The sequence below is a fragment of the Sinocyclocheilus grahami genome, unplaced genomic scaffold, assembly GCF_001515645.1.
Source record: "Sinocyclocheilus grahami isolate Dianchi unplaced genomic scaffold, SAMN03320097.WGS_v1.1 scaffold532.1, whole genome shotgun sequence".
NCBI classification, from domain to species: domain Eukaryota; kingdom Metazoa; phylum Chordata; class Actinopteri; order Cypriniformes; family Cyprinidae; genus Sinocyclocheilus; species Sinocyclocheilus grahami.
Window position 1 is genome coordinate 409,796 of NW_015505711.1, and position 24,185 is coordinate 433,980.

Below are 24,185 nucleotides of genomic sequence, written 5' to 3' on the forward strand. Positions count from 1 at the left end.
AATGCATCGTTTCTTTTTTCATTGCAAAATAATAACCTGATTCAAAGAAACTAGAGGAAAACACCACCATGACATCTTAAAGTAGGGCAGACCAGGCTAATTATCACACTTCTTACTCCACTGAATACAGTTTAGGGTAAAACGTGTGACATCTTGCCCCCACAAACTGTGACGATTTGCCCTGACCTGACATTTATGAAAACATCCTTAGACTAACATAGCTTAACTTTCAGTTAAAATCTACCTCTCTTATATAGCTGACTTGCATGAATGCCAGCTTGGTAATACTGTGTCATAGTGCCAGTCTCTCCTACATACAGCCTGTATACTGAAACCTGTATTGCTTTACCTGTTTTTCCTAGCAAAATGGAGTTATGGAAAATGATCAGTGGATGTGTTTTAAAAGCAGGGTATGGTAGAAAATCCAAACTAGTGATAGTTAAAGGCTGCATATGACCATTAAAGGTGAAGTTAGGGGTGCATTGATGAAAAGATGAGATTTGTACGGGGAATGGAGGACTACCAGTGGGCAGATGGTTACCTTACTCCACATGCCAGAGTTGTACATTGCAACAAGAATGTCAGGACGGAGCAGCTCATTGCAGCCACTCTTGAGTAACTCCTTGGCCTTGAATTTATATTTTCCCTGTCCATTGAGAAAACACACAGATGCACAAATCATGCCACAAGTGAAGACAGAGCCGGAAAGTGGCTCCTGAAGTCCAGATAGAGTTGCTCAGTTCCAAACTGTGTACTCCAGATAAGGGATTTCAAAAGAGTAACCTTAACTCATGACCCAACAACCAAACTGTTCAGATGAAGCAATATCTGGAGCACACAGATTTGGTCCAAGCTGTGTACACTCAAAAAAGTCGTGTTTGGGTTTTGGAACACAAGCAGACACCTAAATCATGGGAGAGAAAGAGACACGATCGAGAGACATTGAAGCCATGCGACAGAGCCATCCAGTGGATTGGAGATGACCTCATGCTCGGGCCCCTGTGGCAGGCGATGGACCCGTAGGGAGCGGCTGGAGCTGGTGTCTTTACCTGACTCATCTTGCTGGCCTCCTTAGCCAAGATGTTTCTAGGATCATCTACAACTACAGTGTACTTATCCTTAGACTTCTCATAGCTGGCACGGTAGGACCTCTGCTCAGGATTTCAAAACAGGAGTTAAAGACAACTGCCTCGAAAGCAGTAAAGATAAGCACTCATTCAGAGGAGAAAATATGTCATAACAGGTAAACTCAAAGTGAAATCTTAGTAAAGATATGACTTAAAGAGGAAAAATGACATATAAACGTAACAGACATCAATTTGAGATGGTAATATACATGTTGTAATAGTTTACCTATAAAGCTATACCCATTACAGAGGCAGTGGAAGAGAAAAAGGTTATGTAAGCATACACTTTGTATTTTTCTTGCTTCTCCATTATTCTCATTGTATTAAGCCATTAATATATCGTTGTATTATGAAATGTAGTCATGCTTTCATTGACTTACATCATTGATCAAAAGTGAAGCGTTCTTGGCAGCCTCAAAGAATGGTGTGTCACATGAGTATTTGAAGTTGGCTCTGTTCTTCTCATAAGATGCTTTGTAGAGTCTCTGTTAATAAAAACCAATAGAAGAGAGTAAGTGGAGGCTTTGTCATATACCATAGTACTGAGTAAATGAGTATAAATTAGTAAAATTGTGTTTTTTCTTTACTTCGCTGTAGAGGGCCTTGTTGTGTTCAGCATGCACCATCTCAGGTGTGTCCCACACGTAGCATCCGATGCCCTTGATCCAGTCCAGATCCTCTTTGTATCTGATCTAAAGAGGATAAGAACATGTGAGAGTAGTTAAACAGCAACATGAGTTTCTTTCAATGATGCCGTGAGCTGTCAAATTGCAGAAACAAGAAGGACGTTTAGTTATACTCACATCACTGATGCAGTCCCTCACTATCTTGCTGTGGAAGAACTCAGGACGGTCAGGGATAGACCTCCAGGTGCCCAAAGTGCTGATGTACTTCTCCCTATATTTGACCTGTAAAAGGAGTGAGTGAGTGAGTGAGTGAGTGACAGGATTTCTCAATAAATCACATTCATGTTTAAAGCAAACCAAAAGTCTTTAAGTTTACTGACCTCACTGATGTCATCTCTGACCCTTTTGGCACAGAGAATATCCAGGGCATCCTTGTCAGCATGGTAGTGCCCCTTAGACAGCTCAAAGGTCTCCTTGTAGCGCAACTAAAGAGGAATGATGTTGATTTTTTAGAAGGGCTCTATGACTGATATCGACAGGCCAATAAAGCAAGCAATAAGGCATCTGGTTGACTTACATCGCTGGCATTGAGGTAGGCTTTCTTGGAACGAACCAGGATTGGTGTGTCATGGATGGCAGTATACTTGTGCTTCATCTTCTCATACTGTTCCTTGTACTTTTTCTAAAGATGATACAATTGAAGAATTACAGGCTTGTCTGCATACAGACATGTTATTTAGTGCTAAAAAGATCTAAGTCTAGTAAAAAGCTCAAATTACCTCACTGTACACCACTTTCATGGAACGGGCATGATCTAAGATGGGAGTGTGTGATTCTGGGGTGAAGAAGGCCCTCTCCTTGGATGCCAGATCAATGTACTGGAACTGTGAAGAGTCACAATATTTTTATGGTGAATATCTACTTTTCTCCAGTGAATTGAGAAAATCTACCAGGTAAGAAATTTAAATATTTCTTACAAGTAATAGAATGCTGTTTTGCATTATTTTTGTTGAAGAAAATAGATATAAAACAAATATATTTTTGTGCCCATGACAATAGGATCATTTACAGTAGCTCTTTTTCCCTTTTATATTAAGTGACTAACAGCAGAGGTTACTGTGTTACTCGCAGCATCATATTAGCCAGTCTCATTCTCTAACAGAAACTGTCACAAAAATGAGGAAACGTTATTTTGTTTTCATCATATGAATGCCTAATGCAAAGAATATTCCACATACAGTGTGTGTCAGCATGTGAACTAGAACTAGTCAAATTCTAATGGTAATTTTCTAAAGTTGAAAGTTGATAAAAGACACATAAAGGCTGAAATACACATTAGGCGTCATACACTTTTCAACTTTGTAAATGGTTACAGAGAAAAAATTGCCATCATTCACTAAATGAATGAGGATCACACTACCAGATTTTCAAGTTGTTTTGAACACAACAAACTTACACAGAAATATGTGCTTGCGGCTAGGAGATGCTTGACAAATAAAAATAATACAATGGTATACATTCTAAAATCAGCTCAAAATATCAAATATGTTTGATATCCTAAGTCTGTGTTTTGTATATCTTTGATTGGAAATTGCTTTTGTCAGTTATGTCAGCGAGGGTCAGACTGTCATTTGTCAAATTTACCACCCATTTAATTCTGAACCCTGAGTATGATTTCTTAATTCGACACATTATAACAAGTCATTATTTACATTTAATTGCGGTTAGAGCTGAAAGTGACTTACATGGTTGGTCAGACTCTGTGCCCACTTGGCTCTCTTAATTTCCAGGCCATCCACAGTGGTGGTGCATTTTGTCTTTTCCTTATTGCCCTCAGCTCGGTACACAATCTGTGGACGGAAACAGATAAAGAGACATTTAAGAATGTGAATAGGCTTTAAAACAGGAGTGAGATGTCAGGCCTGAGGCCGATATAAAACCACTCACATTACTCATGTGTGTCTTGAGTTCAGTCACACGCTTGTACTCTGGTGTGTCCAGGACTACACTGAAGTTGGAAAAGTTCTTCTTGGCATCAACCTCATACGATTTCTAGGAAAAAAATCCTGATTAGCACCAAAAATAATCAGAATGAACCATTATATGAGTGAAATATGACCTGCATGATAAGTGAATGAATAATTACTCTGAACTTGGAGATCTCGCGGATTCGGACCATCTCAGGAGAGTCTGCCATAAAGCAGCCAATGCCTCTCAGCCAATGCAAATCCTCTTTATATTTCAGCTGCAGAAGATATAAACACAGTTAACATACCTGCAAATGTCAAGGCGGGAAATGCTATGCATGCATCTCTTGCAGTATGCCACAGTAAATTTGGGTGCATGTAGTATGGGTGACACCTACATCGCTGTTCATCTCGTTGACATGGAAGCAATGCATCAGCTCTGGGGTGATGGGCATGGGCAGAAGAGTTCCTCTGCTGTTGTAGTACTTCTCCTTGTAGCACAGCTGTAGAGGGAAATGAACCATTATTAGGGCATCAAATAATTCTGTGGGTGTAGCATGTGAAACAGAACTCATGTTTCATAATAAAGACATACTTACATCACTGATTGCTTGTTGAGTGGCCTTAGCCTGCCGGATCTCAGGTGTGTCATACTCAGAGTGGATCTTGTCCTTTTCCTTCTCATATTTCTCACGATACAGTCGCTATGAAAAAAAGAAACCTAGTTAATATCCCTGTTTGTGATAAAGTTTACATTTCCAAAGTGAAACGCGTTATATTTATCTTGGACTTACTTGGTTGGTGACCTTGTTAGCCTTCCTTATGGAGACAAAGTTGACACCTTCAGGACCTAGTTTGTAGCTCCTGGCTTTCATCAGCTCATAGGCTTCCTTGTACTTCATCTACAGACATTGGAACATCAGATGAGATGCATTCATAACATTTAATCTCTTTTTTTATTTTGAAAACTGAGGTGCTCTCATACATTGCTGGTGATGATGCTGTTGGCCTTGGCCTGTTTGTTTAGGGGAGTGTCGTAGGGCAGAGAGTAACCAGTGGGCATAAACATCTTATTGGCCTCTTTGTAGAAGTTCTGAAAGAAAGAATGGAAGTGATGTGAAGCTTACATCAATGGAGAGATCAGTACACGTTCTTATGTATTGGTAAGAGGCATCATACGTCGCTCTGGATGTAGTTGGCTTGACGGGCCCTTTCAGTATCGACAGTCACAGCAGGAGCGGTGTTTTTACCCATGACGTTTGTGACGTAGTCATGATGGTAGTTAAGCTGTTGACAGAAAGTACATTAGTTAGAAGGATCTGCTTCAATTAAATTGCAGTAAAAATGTAAGTTGATTCATGTTTTTGAGGAGATACCTCGCTCAAGTTCTTAGCGCTCTGCTTGCACGTTTCATAGACGGGGGTATCCGTGACCACAGTGTAGTCCTTGAAGTGCTCGATTCCCTTAGCTCTGTAAAGATTCTGAAAGAGAACAGCACACAGGAGAAGTCGTCAACATGAGAGAGGATTGAGAAGGAGTAAAGTGAAAGAAAATGAAATGAGACTTACTTCGCTCTGCAGCTTCATAGATTGCTTACAACGAAGAATCTCAGGAGTGTCCCAAGCATAGCAGCCAATACCCTTCAACCAGTTGAGGTCATCTTTGTAGAAGATCTGAAATGAGATGCAATGTGAAGGCTACAGCTACCAAGAGACCTCAAACCAGTAAGACATGACAGTACACAAACATTTGAAGCGTGTTTGGAGGTACAGGTATAACTCACATCGCTCAGTTGCTCATTGACCTTGCGGGCGTGCACGTACACCTGCATGTCAGGCAGGCAGATCCACTGGTGCAGATATTTACGGTAGTCAACCCCACTGACAGTCTTCTGAGTATTGCGTGCGGATACAATGTCAAGCATGTCGGGAGGTACGTGGACCTTTGCCTTGGTCTTCTCATATTTGTCTTTGTACAAGCGCTAATGGAAAAAGTGTTACAAAGAAGTTTCAATTATGTTGACATTTAGTAAGTTACAAAACTGGACCTCAGCTGACGTTTTACTCACATCCAGAACCAGTTTTCCAGCTTTGATACATCTTGCAGTAGCGGGGTCATCCTCAAGACACTTAGGCAGGCTGTACAGGGTCTTGAACTTCTCATAATCTTCCTTGTATTTAACCTACAGAAACCAAAGAAAGTGTAATGTCACAGTAATTAGATTGTTCTCTTTCTATGGAGGCAAGAATTGGAGAAGAGACTGGTGAAGAGACTCACATTGCTCAGGACAACCTTCTGTTGTTTGGCATGGACTAAGGCATGGGAATCGTGAGGGATGCTGTAGCTCTTGGCTTTGATCTTGTCCCAAGCTGCAGAATAGGCTTTCTAAATGTACACAAAGATATTTCAGAAACTGGGACAACAAATAAAACCAGTAACACAGCATTTTGGAGGTTTTCACGCAGGCTTACGGTGCTGTAGATCTCCTTCAGGTTAAAGCATCTTGCGTAGTCACAGGTGTCCAGAACAGTGGTGTAAATGTGTTTCTCCTTATGATATGCCTCTCTGTAGTTCAACTGTGGATAAAACACAAAATATGCAGCATATTACCAAGTGAACTCAAAAGTACTGTGCTCTTAATAATATTCAAGTATTTCAGTGAGCAATTCATGGCAGATTATGGGAGTTCTAACCTCACTGGCCCAAGTGTGGCCCAGAACAGCAGTCACATATACAGGTGTGTCTGTCACAATGGAGTAGTTGTTCCATTCCTTCTTGCCTTCTGCCTTATATTTAATCTGTGTGGAAACAAATATTAAACCTTCAAACAGGTGGAAACATAATGTCTCTTCATTGTCAATGGCTAGATGAGTCGCAAAAATGTTACTCACATCACTCTGAAGCTCATACGACTTCTTGGCACGCACAATCTCAGGAGTATCCCAGACGTAACAGCCAACACCCTTCATCCAGTTCAGGTCCTCTTTGTAGAACACCTGCCAGGGAGAAATTAGTCAAATGTAGCCATTCAACAAACCTGACTCAGTGTAAATATCACTGTAACCATAACCTACATCACTCAAGATCTCATTGGCCTTGCGTGCACGGATGGCATCGTTCTGATCAGGGTGGCATGTCCACTGGTGCAGGTATGTACGGTATAGCACATCAGTCAGGATTTCCTGGCATTTCTTGGCAACCACGTGGCTGATCATATCAGCAGGAATGTGGAGCTTAGTTTTGGTTTCATTGTAGGCTTTGTGGTAGTCTCTCTGTAGGACAGATCAAAAAAGTCTGGTTAATGAGGAATTAAACTATAAACTATACAAGTGAATAAAGAACAGCAACCTTAGAACTCAGGCATAGTAATAATAAAAACAACTCACCAGATTCTTAATTTTCTCCATTTGGCCAGAGCGAACCACCTCAGGGAAGTCAACCAGTGTTGAAGCCAAGTAGTGGCCTTTGGCCTTCTCATGAGCATCAAGGTACTTATTCTGTAGTATTTTAATACAAGAAACAATTGTTTACACCACTTAAAAAAACGTTTTTAACAATAAAAAAAATCAACAGGGGTATCATTAATACTTATTCATTTTTGATACTTACATTACTGATCATGTCTCTGGTCTTCTTGGCTTGTTGTACTGGTATATATTTATGATTCAGCTGGTAGCCAGTGGCTTTGCTCTCATCCCAGTTGACTTTGTACAATTTCTAGAATAACAACATCAAAAACCTTCTAAATGTAATGTATCACATAAATAAAATGCAAATACATACAAATAAGTCTGGAATGGGCATTGTTACCTCACTGATCATCTTTGCGACCTCTCTAGAGTGAGCCAGCTGTGGTGTATCCTCAGATCCGATGTAGTGGCCCTTCTCCAGGTTAAATGATTCTTTGTACTTCAGCTGATTAACAACAGAAAGATCGACGTAATAGATAAGTTAACCTCTTCACACCAGTTTGTCCCTATGAAGCCGAAAATGTCCAAATCTGAGACACACTTACATCACTGAGGTTAAAGGCGTTAACCTTTGCAAGAACAACCTCAGGGCGGTCCACAATGTGGGTAAATCTGCTAAAGTTTTCCTTAGCATCCTTCTTGTAAAGTCTCTGCATGGGGAAAAGAAACAGGCATTGTTGTAAGACAATGGAGGTTTGTATTATAAGTGAGAATTTGCGGGGGGGGGGTTTGACTGTCTGGTCAAACTTACATCATTCATAATTTCCTGGGCTTTTCGGACTTTGACATGATCCACACAATCAGCAGCCACCCAGCCACATCCACGTAACCATTCCAGATCTGCTTTGTAGATATTCTGGAGGAAGAGTATTATATTAAATTTAGAGCAGTCAAATCAGCGGTCTTCTAAAACAAACAAAACTTTACCTTCATTCTCATATTTGAATAAACAAGAAGAATAATTTTGATTTGAAAACCTCTTTAACCAATACTTACGTCACTGGCTAAGTCATACGCTTTACGGGCCTGAATGACATCATTCTGATCAGGCAAGCATGTCCACTGGTGCAGGAGAGTTCTGTATTTGTCATCATTGACTTGGATCTGGCACTTCTTTGCATGTTCAAATGCCAGCATGTCCACTGGAAGGTTGAATTTAGTTTTGGACTTGTTGAAGTCCTTCTTGTAAAGAGCATCACTAGCAATCCTAGCTGAGTTCAAGGCCAGCATGAGCAGAGGATCATCCTGGACGCTCAGGGCTCCAATGTGATGGCCAACTTGCTTACGATAACCAGCCTTGTACTTGTACTGCAAAAAAGATGATAATTTATTTGTGAGCATGAATAAAATTAAAGTGAAATGGGTTTAGGTATAGTTTTATATATTTACTTACATTACTCTGTACTTTAGTGGTCTGGATGCATTGTTTAATTGGAACTGCATCGCCGGGCATGAAGTATGATGTGGCCTTGGTCTTGTCCCAGTTTTTGGTGTAGAAGTGCTACAAGTGGTGTTTAAAATGGACTTTCTGTTAGTACTCACCTTTAAGCAATCATTACAGAAAACATTTATTTCTCAAAAAGAAAATTGCATTACCGGGTGGTACATTTTGGACACTTCCCTGGCTGTAGCCAAAACTGGAGAGTCTGTCAGCGTGTATTTAATCTTGTCCTGGTGCCAGGCCTCACGGTACTTAGCCTGAGAAGAAAAAATAAAAAGGATACTTAGAGAACAGTCATATCTGAAAACCACACATGAAACTAATGTCGTAGAGGTGACAACATTTCAATGGAGAGAACATGATTTTGTCAACTAAATATTCTGTAATAGGCATAGGTGTAATTTGCGGGTGGGACGGGTGGGACATGTCCCCACCACTTTTTGCCAGGGTGGATATTGTCCTTACCACTTTTTGAAAGTAATTGAAAACTATATTGCGGAAGGTAGGCTATGTATTAAAGGGAAAAAAAGGTCAACAAATCATTCTTCATAATCTAATTAGGGTGATAAAAAAAACAAAAAAACATTTGACTCCTTATGCATGCATAACTCGTGCAGTGCAATAACGACGTGATTTGCAGCTGTCGCACTTTTCGTAATGTCATTAGGCTATATAGCATTTTATTTTAAAAATGGAGAGCTTCCTTCTGCAAAGTATAGGCCTGCCCTCTACTAAAGATTTTTCTAGTCAACTAGTCGCATGTTATATTAAATTGATTAATATAATAATATATTAACCGTACTTCAATATAGGCTATAGGCAGACGAATTAGGCTAGAGCCTATTCCGCGCTCAAGCTCGAGTTTTCCTTATATTTATTTTATTTTTCATATAAAAATTATAATAACCTGTTTTGGTTATGTTTACTATTAATTGCAGAAGGTGTGCTCAGCAAAAATGACGCGAATATTGATGGTTTTCACGCTTAAGTAAAGTAAAAGACCGCTTCTTAAACCAGAGAAGGCTTTTTCGAGTTAAATTTCGAGTTAAAAAGTCATAATTGAGAGATATATACTGGCAATTCTAAGAAATAAAGTCAGAATTGCGTGATATAAACTCGCAATTGCGAGACATAAAGTCACAATTCTGAGAAATAAAGTCAGAACGCAATTGTGAGAAAAAAAGTCAGAATTGTGAGTTTTTATCTCGCAATTGTGACTTTATATCTTGCAATTCTGACTTTATAACTGGCAATTGCAAGTTTATATCTCACAAAAAAAAAGTCTGAATTGTGAGATAAAAAGTTTTATTTATTTTTTATTCAGTGGCGGAAACAGGCTTCCATACCTTATGCTATGGAGGCGCTCTTTTTTTTTTGATTCCTCCATGTTTGCTAAACGTTCTGTAATTTATTAGTCATTATATAGCCTAATAGCCTACAGCGTAGGCCTACAGCGTAGGCCATGTCTCATCTTATTCGTTTTTGTTAATAACGTTTTGTAAGCTAGTTTGTCATTGAATACTGTTTTAGTGTTGTTGTGCATTTTAATTAAAAATAATGAATCCTTTTTTTTTGTCTTAAAACGTGAAAGGTGTATAGATGTAAGCAAAATAGACAATTATATTTTATTGTAAAACCTGACAAGATCGTGAAATCGAAAGTGAAAGCATCCGAAGCCCAGCTTATAACATGGCAAAAGAGGAACTCCCATTCACAAAATTCAAATCCCAAATAATACTACTGATGAAAAAGAACGGGTTGAATGTTAACTACTTTCGTTTCCATATAACTATAAACTACGATAAAAGTTCATCAGCATGCATTGATTAACGGCATGTTGTAGCGCAAAAAAAATAAAAAAATAAAAAAAAACACGTGCTTGTGCAGCCAACTGACAAAAGTTAATCGCAAAAGAGCGACCAGTGGGAATAATGAGTCTGGAGCCCTGAATTGCCCAGCTCCCTCTGTCAATGATCTAGCACCCCCTCAGCACCTGCGTTCAAAATTCTCTGGTGCCGCCCCTGGTACATGATGTATTTTTGAAAAGCAAAAATTAAGTTTGTTCAACTCTAAACCCAGTCCCCAAGTAAATTAGGTTATTAAATAAAAAACTAGCAAAACGAGTTGTGCGGTGTCCCCACCACTTTTCAAAGCAAAGTTACGCCACTGGTAATAGGTATGTTGTTTAATAGTAATAGTAATAGTAAGAGCAATAGCAATGGTAATAGTAACTATGAGAAACACAAAGCTTAATATACTCACATTTATACATCTACTTTTAAAATAAACTTTTATTTCATTTTTTCAGTTTTATTTCTATTTATTTTTATAGTTTTAAAAATGACTTTTAAAATGATTTTATTTAGCATATGTAATGCACTTTGAATTACTGTAATAAAATATACTTTTAATTAAAACTAAAATATTTATATATTATGTTGAAATGATTAGACAAAGTAGACTATGCTTTTATCCAAAGCAACTTACAATTTCAGGTTTGTTAGAAAGCTAGATTAGGTAACAAATGCCTTGGTTTAAGGTTGTATTTAATCACATGTTTGAAGTGTGCCCTGAAAATCTCCTACTATCCATTCACTATTACGAAGGAAATTAAATTAATATGGCTTATAAACCAAAGCTTTAGTTTATAATTTTTGTGTATGGAAACTGCTTAAAAATAACCTTATAATACTGTCTGATTATCTCTTTTCATATAATTACAGTTTTGAATGACTGGATGATAGTATAATATATGTCTTCTTACTTACCTCATTGAGCACATCAGCAGCATTTTTGGAGAGCACAAAGTCAATTCTTTCAATTGGTGTTGTATATTTCTGCTCATCCAGTTTCACACGGTAGCCTCTCTGTGAATCAGAAAAAAATCAGCAATTCATTACATTTCTAGATACAGTAGAAATAATTATAGTACTTCTACTGGTAGAAGTACTGGTAGAAGCAATTACAATATACAGTGCCAAATGACTTACTTCTGACAGAATCTTTTGGGCATTCCTCACTTTGATGACTTCAACAGACTCATGGGGAATCCATCCACATCCCCTGAGCCACTCCAAGTCAGCCCTGTACACAGCCTAAACATCAAAAACAATCAAATGAAACAATGTCTTGCACTCTATTTTGTAGATATATAAAAACAAAACAATCAAAGCTCAACTTACATCACTACGCAGATCATAGACCTTCCTGGCCTGGACAACATCGTTGGAGTCAGGCAGGCAGGTCCAGTTGTGCAGGTAGGTTCTGTAGTTGGCATCATTAACTTGGATCTGGCACTTCTTGGCCAGCTCAAGAGACAGCAGGTCCACTGGGAGGTGGAACTTGGTCTTGGACTTGTTGAAGTCCTTCTTGTAAAGAGCATCACTAGCAATCCTAGCTGAGTTCAAGGCCAGCATGATCAGAGGATCATCTTGGACACTGCGGGCTCCAATGTGATGGCCAACTTGCTTACGATAACCAGCCTTGTACTTATACTGCATTTAAAAGATGATCAAATCGGTTGTAAGTATTATTCTTAAATAGCAGAAAGGAGATTTAAAAGCCAAAATGTAAGATCTTTCACAATATATGAGATATTCAGAAAACAGACACAAAAAAAAACATGACTTTGTGATCTTACGTCACTGGCTATATCTCTGGATGCTTTAGCCTTGATCACAGACACGGCATCCTCTTTGATGTGGTATGCCTTCGCCTTTGTAGCATCCCAGTTTTTGGAATACATTTTCTGCAACAGGACAAAAAAGGTTGAAATTCAAAACACAATAATTTAATAGCATAACAAGCTCACAAAACAGAATTCATTTGAGTAATACTCAGCAATCTTGCATGTGACTTTGCTTACATTGCTGACAGCAATGGCATTGGCTCTGGACAACTCGATGGCAGGTGTATCTGGCATGATGTGGACAGATGTCTTATCTTTGTCCCATGCTTCTCTGTATTTTCTCTGTGAACAAAATCATAATTCAAATAATAAAGAAAAATTAAAGGCACACATTGATGCAAAAATAAAAAAGACACAGCTATTACATTCATTTAGCACAATTTTACATTTCTAATTAACTGTACATATAATTATAATTACTATAATATAATAATAATAATTATTATATTTATTTCAAAAATTAGAAATTTGTATTAGTAATTCACTGCAATTAAAATAAAAAATATATTTTCACCCAATGTTTGTGCTATTCATTTCCATGCTTATTAGAGCAACTGTCTTCAACCTTAGTTTAACTGTAATTTGAACATTAACATTTGAGTACCAATGAAAAGGAAAGGCAATAATCTTACATCGCTGAGGATGTCAGCATTTTGCTTGGCTAGGACAATAACAGGCAGGTCCACAGCACTGGTGAACTTGACTGTGCTGGGAAGCTGGCGGTACAGTTTCTCATTAAGGATAGCCTGAGCATTCTTGGCTTTGACGACGTCAATGGATCCTTGTATCATCCAGCCACATCCACGGATCCACTCAAGATCAGCTTTGTACACAGCCTAGTTTGAAAGTTTACCCAAAAAAAAAGGTATTCATGTAGTAACATAACAAACCAATGTAAACAGCACAGTGTGTCAAACAAGGCATATACGTACATCACTGCGGAGGTCATAGACCTTCCTGGCCTGGACGACGTCATTGGAGTCGGGCAGGCAGGTCCAGTTGTGCAGGTAGGTTCTGTAGTTGGCATCATTGACCTGGATCTGGCACTTCTTGGCCAACTCAAGAGACAGCAGGTCTACTGGGAGGTTGAACTTGGTCTTGGATTTGTTGAAATCTTTCTTGTAGAGAAGATCACTAGCAATCTTGCCTGAGTTCAAGGCCAGCATGATCAAGGGATCATCATGGATGCTGAGGGCTCCAATGTGGTGCCCTTGCTGCTTCCTGTATCCAGCTTTGTACTTGTACTGCAAGGTTTTAATACATAAAATAAATTTGAGCACTATCGCTTAACAGTGTGTACCTAATTTATTAGATAAGATCCACACTGAGACTTACATCACTAATGATGTCTCTGGAGGCCTTGGCAGATTTCACTGCGACAGCATCCTTAGGCAGGAAGTAGCCCTTCTTAAGGCTGTTCTCATAGTCTTGACGGTAATATTTCTGCAAAGAACACAATGAAGCAACACATACTGATTTAACAGGATTAAAAACTAAACTAATGTGCATTTATTTCTGATTTAGTGGTCACTATAAAACAGTGCTGCAGTACTTACGATGCTTGTGTTGAGTTTGTTTTGTTTTCCAAGAACAATCTCAGGTGTGTCTGGCATGACATGGATATGAATCTTCTCCTTATTCCAGGCATCAAAATATGCATTCTGCAATGCAATAATAATGAAGACAAAAAGTTAAGACACATTCACCTCTGGTCTACAAAATCTCAGCCCGCAACAGTGATTTAAAACAGCAATTTATTTTTACCTTTTATACAGATTAGTAAAATTTTCTAGGAAAATAATACCTTGTCCATGATCTTGGCATTAGCTTGGGCAAGAGCAAAAGGTATGGCATCAGTCTTGCTTGTATACTTGAAGTTGCTTGGATGCTGTCGGTACTTCCTTTCACTCAGAATTTCAGCAGCCTTTTTAGCCTTCTCTACATCAACTGAGCCTATGGGTACCCATCCTGTACCTCTGATCCATTCCATATCAGCCTTATACACAGCCTGATGGCAGAAAATGCATGAGAAACAGTAAAACAATGCTGGTAGTATACGGTAGGCCTATTTATTATGGTTACAAATTAAAATTCCACAGAAACCCACATCACTCTGAAGATCGTAGACCTTCCTGGCCTGGACAACATCACTGGAGTCGGGCAAGCAGGTCCAGTTGTGCAGGTAGGTTCTGTAGTTGGCGTCATTAACTTGGATCTGGCACTTCTTGGCCAGCTCAATAGACAGCAGGTCTACTGGGAGGTGGAACTTTGTCTTGGACTTGTTGAAGTCTTTCTTGTAAAGAGCATCACTAGCAATCCTAGCTGAGTTCAAGGCCAGCATGATCAGAGGATCATCTTGGACACTGAGGGCCCCGATGTGATGACCAACTTGCTTACGATAACCAGTCTTGTACTTGTACTGTGAAAAATCCATTAAAACATTCATTACATTCTGATAAGTAAACAGTAATCACATGCTGGGGCCAATAAGGAAGAAAAACTTACATTACTAGCAATGACACATGATGCTTTAGTTTTAAAGATGGCTTCTATTTATACAGTATTTATGCAATCAAATAGAAAATGCATCAGTGAGCTTGTAATATAAGCAAATGTTAAGAAGGTATATACTCACATCACTAATAATGTCTCTGGATGCTTTAGCAGCTTTGATGGCGACAGCATCCGGTTTGAGGTCGTAGCCTTTCCTGAAGATGTCCTCAACTGCTTGTCTGTACAGTTTCTGAAAGCACAATTTTTATTTCTTTTTTTAAGTGAAATAATGAATAGGAATAATCTTGGAAATCAAACAGAATGCATGAATTTGAGATGTTTAGTTTACCAACTAAAACAAATATATAATGAAGAAAGAACAATCATTCGAGATGTGATACTTACCCTACTATTGTTCATTGCATTAGCACTTGAGAGCACAATCTCTGGGGTATCAGCTGGGATATGGATCTTGATCTTGTCACTCTCCCATGCTGCATGGTATTGATGCTAAAATGGAAAAAAAGGTTTTAGTGACAATTTCAATACTGTGAGAGTTGTTATTGTGGAACATTAAAACATCCTGCAATGAATCAAAATTAACATAAAAAGAATAATTTATACAAAGTAATATATATTAACATTTTTGTAGTAATTGATATTGTCACTAAATTGTTCTCCAGAGATTGTGTTGACAGTTAAGTTGGATTCCAGTCATATGACTTTTCTAATCAACTAACCTGATCCATAATTTGGGCATTTGCCTTGGCAAGCACCAAAGGCATGGACTGCATGTCTTGTGTATATTTAAATGTGTCTGGTTTCTGTCTGTAGAGCCGATCACTAAGGATCTCAGCTGCTTTCTTTGCTTTCAGGACATCAAGTGAGCCAATCGGGACCCATCCTACACCGGTCATAAACTCCATGTCTGCTTTGTACACAGCCTGAGATGGAGAGGAAATGTGACTTTTCAGAACTATACAGTTCATATATAATTAAAAATTCTAAATCTGTACAAATATTTAAATGACATTTTAGTTTTACAAACGTACATCGCTACGCAGGTCATACACTTTTCTGGCCTGGACAACATCGTTGGAGTCGGGCAGGCAGGTCCAGTTGTGCAGGTAGGTTCTGTAGTTAGCATCATTAACTTGGATCTGGCACTTCTTGGCCAGCTCAAGAGACAGCAGGTCCACTGGGAGGTGGAACTTGGTCTTGGACTTGTTAAAGTCCTTCTTGTAAAGAGCATCACTGGCAATCCTAGCTGAGTTCAACGCCAGCATGAGCAGAGGATCATCCTGGACACTGTGGGCTCCAATGTGATGGCCAACTTGCTTACGATAACCAGCCTTGTACTTGTACTAAAATTTTTAAAAGGGTTTCAGAAGGGAATTGTGCACAGTAAAGTGTGTATGACACAAACTATGTTCTAATAAGCACTCACATCACTGATGATATCCCTGGAAGCCTTAGCTGCTTTGATAGCAATAGCATCACCACGCAAATCATAGCCCTTCTTCTTAGATTCTTCATTGGCAAGTTTATATGTTTTCTAAAAATATAAAATATTTTACAAAGTGCGTCGTTACTACAGATTTAAAGAGCTTTTAGGGGAAAAAATAAAAATGTTCAGACATATACATACCTCACTGTAGTTTATATTGTTCTGCTTTGCCAACAGAACTTCCATACAGTCAGGCATAACATGGATTTTGGTTTTATCCTTGTCCCAGGCTTCACTATAAAGTTTCTATAACAGTTGATTAAAATTAGATGTCAAATGTTTAAACCTTTAAGCTATTTGTGACGGTTCTTGTGTTGAGAAACCTAATGAGCAGATTTACCTTGTTGATATTAGAAGCATTATTTTTAGCTAAAACTATTGGCATGTCTTCAGTTGTAAGGGTGAACTTGAAGTTGCTTGGGTGTTGGCGGTACTTCCTTTCACTCAGGACTTCTCCCGCCTTTTTCACTTTCTCAACATCTACTGAACCAATAGGAACCCATCCGATTCCTTGAAGCCATTTCAGATCAGCCTTGTACACCGCCTAAATGGTCATGCAAAAAATTATGAAAAATTTAAAATAACTATAAAAAGAAACAATACAAGTCAAGAGGACTTTCAGCAGACTTACGTCACTCTGGAGGTCATAAACTTGTCTGGCCTGGACAACATCACTGGAGTCGGGCAGGCAGGTCCAGTTGTGCAGGTAGGTTCTGTAGTTGGCATCATTGACCTGGACCTGGTTCTTCTTGGCCAACTCAAAAGATAACATGTCTACTGGGAGGTGGAACTTGGTCTTGGACTTGTTGAAGTCCTTCTTGTAAAGAGCATCACTAGCAATCCTAGCTGAGTTCAAGGCCAGCATGATCAGAGGATCATCCTGGATGCTCAGGGCTCCAATGTGATGACCAACTTGCTTACGATAACCACTCTTGTACTTGTACTACAGTTGAAGGATTAAAGAACAATAAGAATGGATAAAACTCAAAATAAGCATTTTGACACATTCTGGACCATGAACCTTTAAGACTATGAATGAAGAACAAAAGAAGAGAGCACTCACATCACTGATAATATCCCGAGAGGCTTTAGCTGCTTTAATAGAAATGGCATCACCACGCATGTCATAGCCTTTCTTTTTGGACTCTTCATTGGCAAGCTTGTATTGTTTCTGGAGTAGGATTAAGTAGACAAGGAAATATGAGGAAAAACAAATATGACTTCCCATCTTCAAATTAAGACTTGTAATGAATGACCCACCACACTGTAGTTAACTTTGTTCTGTTTAGCAAGCACAATCTCCATTGTATCTGGCATGACGTGGATCTTGGTCTTATCCTTTTCCCAAGCATCGACATAGCTTTTCTATAATGTAAGAAAAAATTTAAATAAATATATATATGTAAATTATCTTTACAAATTACAATGGAAAAGAGAAGAAAATTATGCTATTGATCAAAGCAGGCTACCTTGTTCATGATGTTTGCATTGGCTTTGGCCAAGACCAGTGGCATGTCTTCGGTTGTGCAAGTGAATTTGAAGTTGCTTGGGTGCTGACGATACTGCCTTTCATTTAGGATTTCTCCAGCCTTTTTCACTTTCTCAACATCAACCGAACCAATGGGAACCCATCCGAGACCTTGAAGCCATTTTAAATCAGCTTTGTACACAGCCTGAGAACAAAAATATCATAATCATTAGCATTAAGTAGTGAACCAATATGTCTCTATAAACTAGGTATTTGAAACATGGAGATCTTACTTCTCAAATCCTGAATGTAGCATGTCTACATGTAGCATACTTACGTCACTCTGGAGGTCATAGACTTGTCTGGCCTGGACAACATCATTGGAGTCGGGCAGGCAGGTCCAGTTGTGCAGGTAGGTTCTGTAGTTGACGTCATTAACTTGGATCTGGCACTTCTTGGCCAACTCAAGAGACAGCAGGTCTACTGGGAGGTGGAACTTGGTCTTGGACTTGTTAAAGTCCTTCTTGTAAAGAGCATCACTAGCAATCTTAGCTGAGTTCAAGGCCAGCATGAGCAGAGGATCATCTTGGACGCTCAGGGCTCCAATGTGATGACCAACTTGCTTACGATAACCAGTCTTGTACTTGTACTGTTTAAAAGAAAGAGTAGTTTAAGGCATAAGATAGTTCAATGGAATGTTTTATTAAATTTTAGATGCAATAACTCAAAATACTCACATCACTGGCAATGTCCCTGGAGGCCTTGGCTGCTTTGATGGGGATGGCATCATTTCGCATGTCATAGCCCTTCTTTTTAGCTTCCTCATTTGCAAGCTTGTATAATTTCTTAGAAAAAAATTAAATGAGCAGTTATTTTACTTTTTAAAAAAAAGAAAATAATATGTATTAATTATTAACCAAGAACATCCATTATGCACCACTAAGAGGCCAATGTTGTGTCATACTTACCAGACTGTAGTTGGCCTTGTTTTGTTTTGCGAGTACAATGTCCATAGCATCTGGCATAATATGGATCTTTGTCTTGTCTTTGTTCCATGCATCAACATATAGTTGCTGTTAAATAAGAGTATGACATTTAAAAAAGAAATCACAACCACACAATAACTGTCTAAAATAGATGTAATAAAATGTAATTAGAAAATTATGCATATGCACGTATGCATATGTTTTATCAGTTCAGAAGTTACCTTGTTCATGACATCGTTATTGGCTTTAGCCAAGGCTATCGGCATGTCTTGAGTTGTCATGGTGTATTTAAAGTTGCTTGGGTGTTGACGGTACTTCCTTTCACTCAGGACTTCTCCCGCCTTTTTCACTTTCTCAACATCCACTGAACCAATGGGGACCCATCCGAGACCTTGAAGCCATTTCAGATCAGCCTTGTAAACAGCCTAAAAACAGACACATATATGGAAAGAATATCTGTTATTGATTCTATACAGTTTATTCATCAGTATCTCTCTTTCTCAACATCAAGAAGACAACAGAGACCCAAGCAATTCCTCTTTTTATTACATACTAGCTACCAACTAAAATATAAAACAGAAAGTCAATTCAATGAAGATACAGAAATTGATAATGAATAGTGCTTAACAGAAGCTGGATAACACGTACATCACTCTGGAGGTCATAGACTTGTCTGGCCTGGACAACATCACTGGAGTCGGGCAAGCAGGTCCAGTTGTGCAGGTAGGTTCTGTAGTTGGCATCATTGACCTGGATCTGGTTCTTCTTGGCCAACTCAAAAGATAACATGTCTACTGGGAGGTGGAACTTGGTCTTGGACTGGTTGAAGTCCTTCTTGTAAAGAGCATCACTAGCAATCCTAGCTGAGTTCAAGGCCAGCATGAGCAGAGGATCATCTTGGATGCTCAGGGCTCCAATGTGATGACCAACTTGCTTACGATAACCAGTCTTGTACTTATACTGCAAAAAAATAAAATATTCTCAGTGTAGCAAATGAGAGTATATACTCAATGCGACATACACTGCTTAATCAGTTTGTTGTACTTACGTCACTAGCAATGGCCCTGGAGGCTTTAGCTGCGATGATAGATATGGCATCATTGCGCAAATCATAACCCTTCTTCTTGGCCAGTTCATTGGCAAGTTTATATTGTTTCTGCAGAGCAAATCAGACAAAATATTTGAACAAACTTGGCAACAGCAGAATATCAATTCAAACCAATGCTCATCGCTCTTGATCTATAAACAGTGTGACTCAGGGTTAATATTTAGAATATTTGCTTAAATGTAAAAAAGAATACTCTTAAATACAACTGAATACTCAACTCTAAATTTGAAATACTGACCTCACTATAGTTGACTTTGTTTTGCTTTGCAAGAACCACATCCATTGCATCTGGCATGATGTGAATCTTTGTTTTATCATTGTTCCAGGCTTCAACATATTTTGACTGTCAGAATGAAGAGAGAATTAAGCATCAAAACTGATGTCACAAACAATATTTTAGACAGTTTTCATATGGGTCTAGATATCAAATGTAAAGATACCTTGTTCATAATTTCATTATTGGCTTTGGCCAAGACCAGTGGCATGTCTTCAGTTGTACAAGTAAACTTAAAGTTGCTTGGGTGCTGACGATACTTCTTTTCACTTAGTATTTCTTCAGCCTTTTTCACTTTCTCAACATCAACCGAACCAATGGGGACCCATCCGAGACCTTGAAGCCACTTCAGATCTGCCTTATACACCGCCTAAGAGCAGACATGTATGTAAAGAGTGCTTACAAGCTTCATAAGGATGGGCCATCAGCCTTATTTATATATGTACAAAACTGCAGTAAAATCATACTTACGTCACTTTGGAGGTCATAGACTTGTCTGGCCTGGACAACATCATTGGAGTCGGGCAGGCAAGTCCAGTTGTGAAGGTAGGTTCTGTAGTTGGTATCATTGACCTGGATCTGGTTCTTCTTGGCCAACTCAAAAGATAACATGTCTACTGGGAGGTGGAACTTGGTCTTGGACTTGTTAAAGTCTTTCTTGTAGAGAGCATCACTAGCAATCTTAGCTGAGTTCAAGGCCAGCATGAGCAGAGGATCATCCTGGATGCTGAGGGCTCCAATGTGATGACCGACTTGCTTACGATAACCAGTCATGTACTTGTACTGTTTAAAGTCCATTAAAATATCCATTACATTTTGATAAGTGCACAGTAATTAAATACTGGGTCCAATGAGAAAAAAAAAACTTACATTACTAGCAATGGCACATGACGCTTTTGCAGCTTGAATTGGGATGGCATCAGCACGTAGATCGTAACCCTTTTTCTTTGCTAGTTCATTTGCAAGTTTGTATAGTTTCTAAAGAAGAATATGAAAAGATTATTTAAATGCTGTGACTTAGTGGCAATTGCTGTTTGCAATCAATCAGCAATGAATCTGGTGACATCACTAACCTCACTGTAGTTAACTTTATTTTGACGAGCAAGAGCCACTTCCATTGAATCTGGCATAATGTGAATCTTGGTTTTGTCCTGTTCCCAGGCTGCAGTATACTTTTGCTGAAGGAAGAATAAATGGGTCCATTTTAAATTATTCTGAAACATACTGACTAATGAAACTATTAATTATGTGTCTCTAAAAAGAAAGTCAATTGACCAAACCTAATAATCAAGATAATCAAAAGCAAAGCTCAGTGTCAAGTCAAATGGTTTCAACTTTCACCTTGTTTTTTATTTCATTATTGGCCGAGGCTAGGACCAGATCCATGGAATCCATGTCTTTAGTGAACTTGAAGTTACTGGGATGTGTGCGGTACAGTTTCTCGCAGCCTATCCGGCCAGCAGTCTTCGCTTTCTCCACATCCAGAGATCCAATGGGAATCCATCCAATTCCTTTGATGTAATTGTTATACTCAGATTTGTAGATGTTCTGCAGAATTAGAGAGGATCAATATAAAATCTAATTGAAAAAGAATAGCATTTTATAAAAATCAAAACATATTAAACATTTAAAATACAATGTCACAATCTCAACTCACATCACTTGCGATCGCCTGCATGTTACGTGCTAGCTCTAGATTCATGGCATCAGGTAGAACATTATAATGTGTAATGATCTTCCTATATCCAGCATAGGTTTGAGCAGCCGTAGCCTGCTTAGCATGAACAACACTCAGCATGTCCACAGGGGAATGGTACTTCAGCTTGGACTTGTGATAATCCTTCTTGTATAGTTTATCACTCTGTATTCTAGCCACCTCCATGTAGTGCACCAGCAAGGGGTCGTCCTGGAGGCTACGGAAGCCAACATGATGTCCTCTTGCTTTGTTGTACTCCTTTTTGTATTTGTACTGTAATGAAAATATTTGTAGAAGTCAGAAATGGTAATACTTGGATAACACTAGTGACAGAAACATTAGATTATCTATTTGAGTAACTCACATCACTGGCAATGTTTGTGGAGGCCCTAGCTGCAACCACTGATACAGCATCTGCCTTGAGGTCATAACCTTTCTTTTTCAGGGCTTCCAGTCCTGCTTTGTAGGCTTTCTGTTTTCAAAACAGCACAAGTTATACATGTTATTAATGCTTTTAAGGGGATATTTAGTGACTCTTTCCAAAAGCTATTTTGTTACATCAGTAGGTGGTGAAATATTTGAGTTTTTTTTTTAAATAAATAACTGATAAATTCACTCAAATGGTTTATTCAAATAGACTGAATGATTCAGAAAGGAAACACCTCTAACAATAATATTGTTAATATTCTGCAAATACATAGAATACACCTACCTCACTGATGTTGACTGCATTAGCCTTTGCAAGAATGATTTCAGGACTGTCAGGCATGATATGGATATTTATCTTGTCCTTGTTCCAAGTGTCTGTGTATGCTTGCTAAAATAAAACACATTCAAAATATTATTTATTGATCAGACCAGCCAAATAATCCATTAAAAATGTCATCAATTAGATTAGATGCACATACATCTCAGAAATGATGGATCATTACTATACTGTTTTTTTAAAAAGTGTAATCTACCTTGTCAATGATCTTATTATTAGCACTAGCCAATGCGAGGTCCATAGAATCCATAAGTTTGTGGAACTTGTACTTGGAGGGGTGAGTGCGGTAGTTGTGTTCACTCTGGATCTTTCCTCCAACCTTTGCGGTCTCTACAGCCAGTGAACCAATGGGCACCCAACCCATACCCTTCATGGTGGCGTTGTACTCACTCTTGTACTCAACCTGGGAGACAACAATTATACTGTTAAATCCTACTTCAATACTTCAGTCCCACAGGTTATGAGCTACCCCCTCCATATAGGATGTGTGGACCTAAAAGAGGATGGACTTACTTCACTGGAGCTGATGTTCATGGAGCGAGCTAACGCCAGGTTCATGGCATCGGGCAGCAGGGTGTAATTATGGAAATGCTGCTTGTATCCTGCATATGTCTGAACCTTTGAGGCATTTTTGGCCTGCACAACACTCAACATGTCCACAGGGGAGTGGTACTTCAGCTTGATCTTGTGGTAATCCTTCTTGTAGTTCCTCTCGCTCTGCATCTTAGCCACCTCCATGTAGTGCACCAGCAAGGGGTCGTCCTTGAGGCTACGGAAGCCAACATGGTGGCCTTTCGCTTTCTCATATGCCAGCTTATACTTGTACTGTCATGACAGAAACATGGATTTATCAGAAAGGATGAATGATTTTGCAAACATTTATTAGAAAGTACCAAGACGAAAATAGATAGGATAATAGGATACTTACATTGCTAGCAATATTCCTGCTGGCTTTGGCAGCCACAATCGAAATAGCATCTGGTTTGAGATCATAGCCTTTCTTATTCATTTCCTCAAGGCCAGATTTGTAGAGTTTCTGAAAATACACAGAAAAGGCAATGGAATATACTACACTGGACTTTTTTTGTTGCTTTGATTATTAATTAGGATGTTTTGAATGAATGCAATAGTTAGTCTTACCTGGCTCATGTTCAATGCATTGGCCTTGGCCAGGACAATATCAGGACTGTCAGGCATCACATGAATCTTGAGCTTGTCCTTTTCCCAGGCAGCATGATAGGATTTCTGCAACCAAAAGCATTTACATTTTCATAGATTGACCTTTAATTTTAAACCAGTCAAACCAATGAAAATACCCTGAATCCAGACTTGCCTTGTCAATGATCTTATTATTAGCACTAGCCAATGCGAGGTCCATAGAATCCATAAGTTTGTGGAACTTGTACTTGGAGGGGTGAGTGCGGTAGTTGTGTTCACTCTGGATCTTTCCTCCAACCTTTGCGGTCTCTACAGCCAGTGAACCAATGGGCACCCAACCCATACCCTTCATGGTGGCGTTGTACTCACTCTTGTACTCAACCTGTGAGACAACAAAGGTAATGTTTAAT

General features: G+C 38.9%; 1 protein-coding gene across 1 annotated transcript in view; it reads right to left on the reverse strand.

Annotated features, from left to right (window-relative positions):
- The window catches only part of LOC107555350 (nebulin-like), a 59,987-nt gene that overhangs the window by 22,567 nt on the left and 13,235 nt on the right, over window positions 1-24,185 (reverse strand). The window contains exons 30-103 of the mRNA XM_016238106.1: window positions 23,951-24,157; window positions 23,758-23,862; window positions 23,546-23,653; window positions 23,131-23,442; window positions 22,814-23,020; window positions 22,564-22,668; window positions 22,216-22,323; window positions 21,813-22,124; window positions 21,497-21,703; window positions 21,229-21,333; window positions 21,026-21,133; window positions 20,627-20,938; window positions 20,322-20,525; window positions 20,120-20,224; window positions 19,822-19,929; window positions 19,422-19,733; window positions 18,995-19,198; window positions 18,756-18,860; window positions 18,525-18,632; window positions 18,125-18,436; window positions 17,789-17,992; window positions 17,580-17,684; window positions 17,383-17,490; window positions 16,951-17,262; window positions 16,660-16,863; window positions 16,461-16,565; window positions 16,260-16,367; window positions 15,865-16,176; window positions 15,553-15,756; window positions 15,218-15,322; window positions 14,955-15,062; window positions 14,427-14,738; window positions 14,124-14,327; window positions 13,876-13,980; window positions 13,655-13,762; window positions 13,252-13,563; window positions 12,952-13,155; window positions 12,497-12,601; window positions 12,272-12,379; window positions 11,814-12,125; window positions 11,622-11,726; window positions 11,400-11,498; window positions 8,787-8,888; window positions 8,584-8,691; window positions 8,187-8,498; window positions 7,942-8,046; window positions 7,736-7,840; window positions 7,531-7,635; window positions 7,330-7,437; window positions 7,107-7,217; window positions 6,795-6,992; window positions 6,612-6,716; window positions 6,414-6,518; window positions 6,192-6,296; window positions 5,998-6,105; window positions 5,789-5,902; window positions 5,504-5,701; window positions 5,289-5,393; window positions 5,097-5,201; window positions 4,900-5,007; window positions 4,706-4,813; window positions 4,515-4,622; window positions 4,320-4,424; window positions 4,119-4,223; window positions 3,900-3,998; window positions 3,701-3,805; window positions 3,499-3,603; window positions 2,533-2,637; window positions 2,331-2,435; window positions 2,134-2,238; window positions 1,931-2,035; window positions 1,715-1,819; window positions 1,508-1,612; window positions 1,050-1,151 (exon numbers count right to left, since the gene is read on the reverse strand). Of these exons, the coding sequence (XP_016093592.1) occupies window positions 1,050-1,151; window positions 1,508-1,612; window positions 1,715-1,819; window positions 1,931-2,035; window positions 2,134-2,238; window positions 2,331-2,435; window positions 2,533-2,637; window positions 3,499-3,603; window positions 3,701-3,805; window positions 3,900-3,998; window positions 4,119-4,223; window positions 4,320-4,424; window positions 4,515-4,622; window positions 4,706-4,813; window positions 4,900-5,007; window positions 5,097-5,201; window positions 5,289-5,393; window positions 5,504-5,701; window positions 5,789-5,902; window positions 5,998-6,105; window positions 6,192-6,296; window positions 6,414-6,518; window positions 6,612-6,716; window positions 6,795-6,992; window positions 7,107-7,217; window positions 7,330-7,437; window positions 7,531-7,635; window positions 7,736-7,840; window positions 7,942-8,046; window positions 8,187-8,498; window positions 8,584-8,691; window positions 8,787-8,888; window positions 11,400-11,498; window positions 11,622-11,726; window positions 11,814-12,125; window positions 12,272-12,379; window positions 12,497-12,601; window positions 12,952-13,155; window positions 13,252-13,563; window positions 13,655-13,762; window positions 13,876-13,980; window positions 14,124-14,327; window positions 14,427-14,738; window positions 14,955-15,062; window positions 15,218-15,322; window positions 15,553-15,756; window positions 15,865-16,176; window positions 16,260-16,367; window positions 16,461-16,565; window positions 16,660-16,863; window positions 16,951-17,262; window positions 17,383-17,490; window positions 17,580-17,684; window positions 17,789-17,992; window positions 18,125-18,436; window positions 18,525-18,632; window positions 18,756-18,860; window positions 18,995-19,198; window positions 19,422-19,733; window positions 19,822-19,929; window positions 20,120-20,224; window positions 20,322-20,525; window positions 20,627-20,938; window positions 21,026-21,133; window positions 21,229-21,333; window positions 21,497-21,703; window positions 21,813-22,124; window positions 22,216-22,323; window positions 22,564-22,668; window positions 22,814-23,020; window positions 23,131-23,442; window positions 23,546-23,653; window positions 23,758-23,862; window positions 23,951-24,157 (11,277 nt within the window). The remainder of the gene's footprint in view (window positions 1-1,049; window positions 1,152-1,507; window positions 1,613-1,714; window positions 1,820-1,930; window positions 2,036-2,133; window positions 2,239-2,330; window positions 2,436-2,532; window positions 2,638-3,498; window positions 3,604-3,700; window positions 3,806-3,899; window positions 3,999-4,118; window positions 4,224-4,319; window positions 4,425-4,514; window positions 4,623-4,705; window positions 4,814-4,899; window positions 5,008-5,096; window positions 5,202-5,288; window positions 5,394-5,503; window positions 5,702-5,788; window positions 5,903-5,997; window positions 6,106-6,191; window positions 6,297-6,413; window positions 6,519-6,611; window positions 6,717-6,794; window positions 6,993-7,106; window positions 7,218-7,329; window positions 7,438-7,530; window positions 7,636-7,735; window positions 7,841-7,941; window positions 8,047-8,186; window positions 8,499-8,583; window positions 8,692-8,786; window positions 8,889-11,399; window positions 11,499-11,621; window positions 11,727-11,813; window positions 12,126-12,271; window positions 12,380-12,496; window positions 12,602-12,951; window positions 13,156-13,251; window positions 13,564-13,654; window positions 13,763-13,875; window positions 13,981-14,123; window positions 14,328-14,426; window positions 14,739-14,954; window positions 15,063-15,217; window positions 15,323-15,552; window positions 15,757-15,864; window positions 16,177-16,259; window positions 16,368-16,460; window positions 16,566-16,659; window positions 16,864-16,950; window positions 17,263-17,382; window positions 17,491-17,579; window positions 17,685-17,788; window positions 17,993-18,124; window positions 18,437-18,524; window positions 18,633-18,755; window positions 18,861-18,994; window positions 19,199-19,421; window positions 19,734-19,821; window positions 19,930-20,119; window positions 20,225-20,321; window positions 20,526-20,626; window positions 20,939-21,025; window positions 21,134-21,228; window positions 21,334-21,496; window positions 21,704-21,812; window positions 22,125-22,215; window positions 22,324-22,563; window positions 22,669-22,813; window positions 23,021-23,130; window positions 23,443-23,545; window positions 23,654-23,757; window positions 23,863-23,950; window positions 24,158-24,185) is intronic.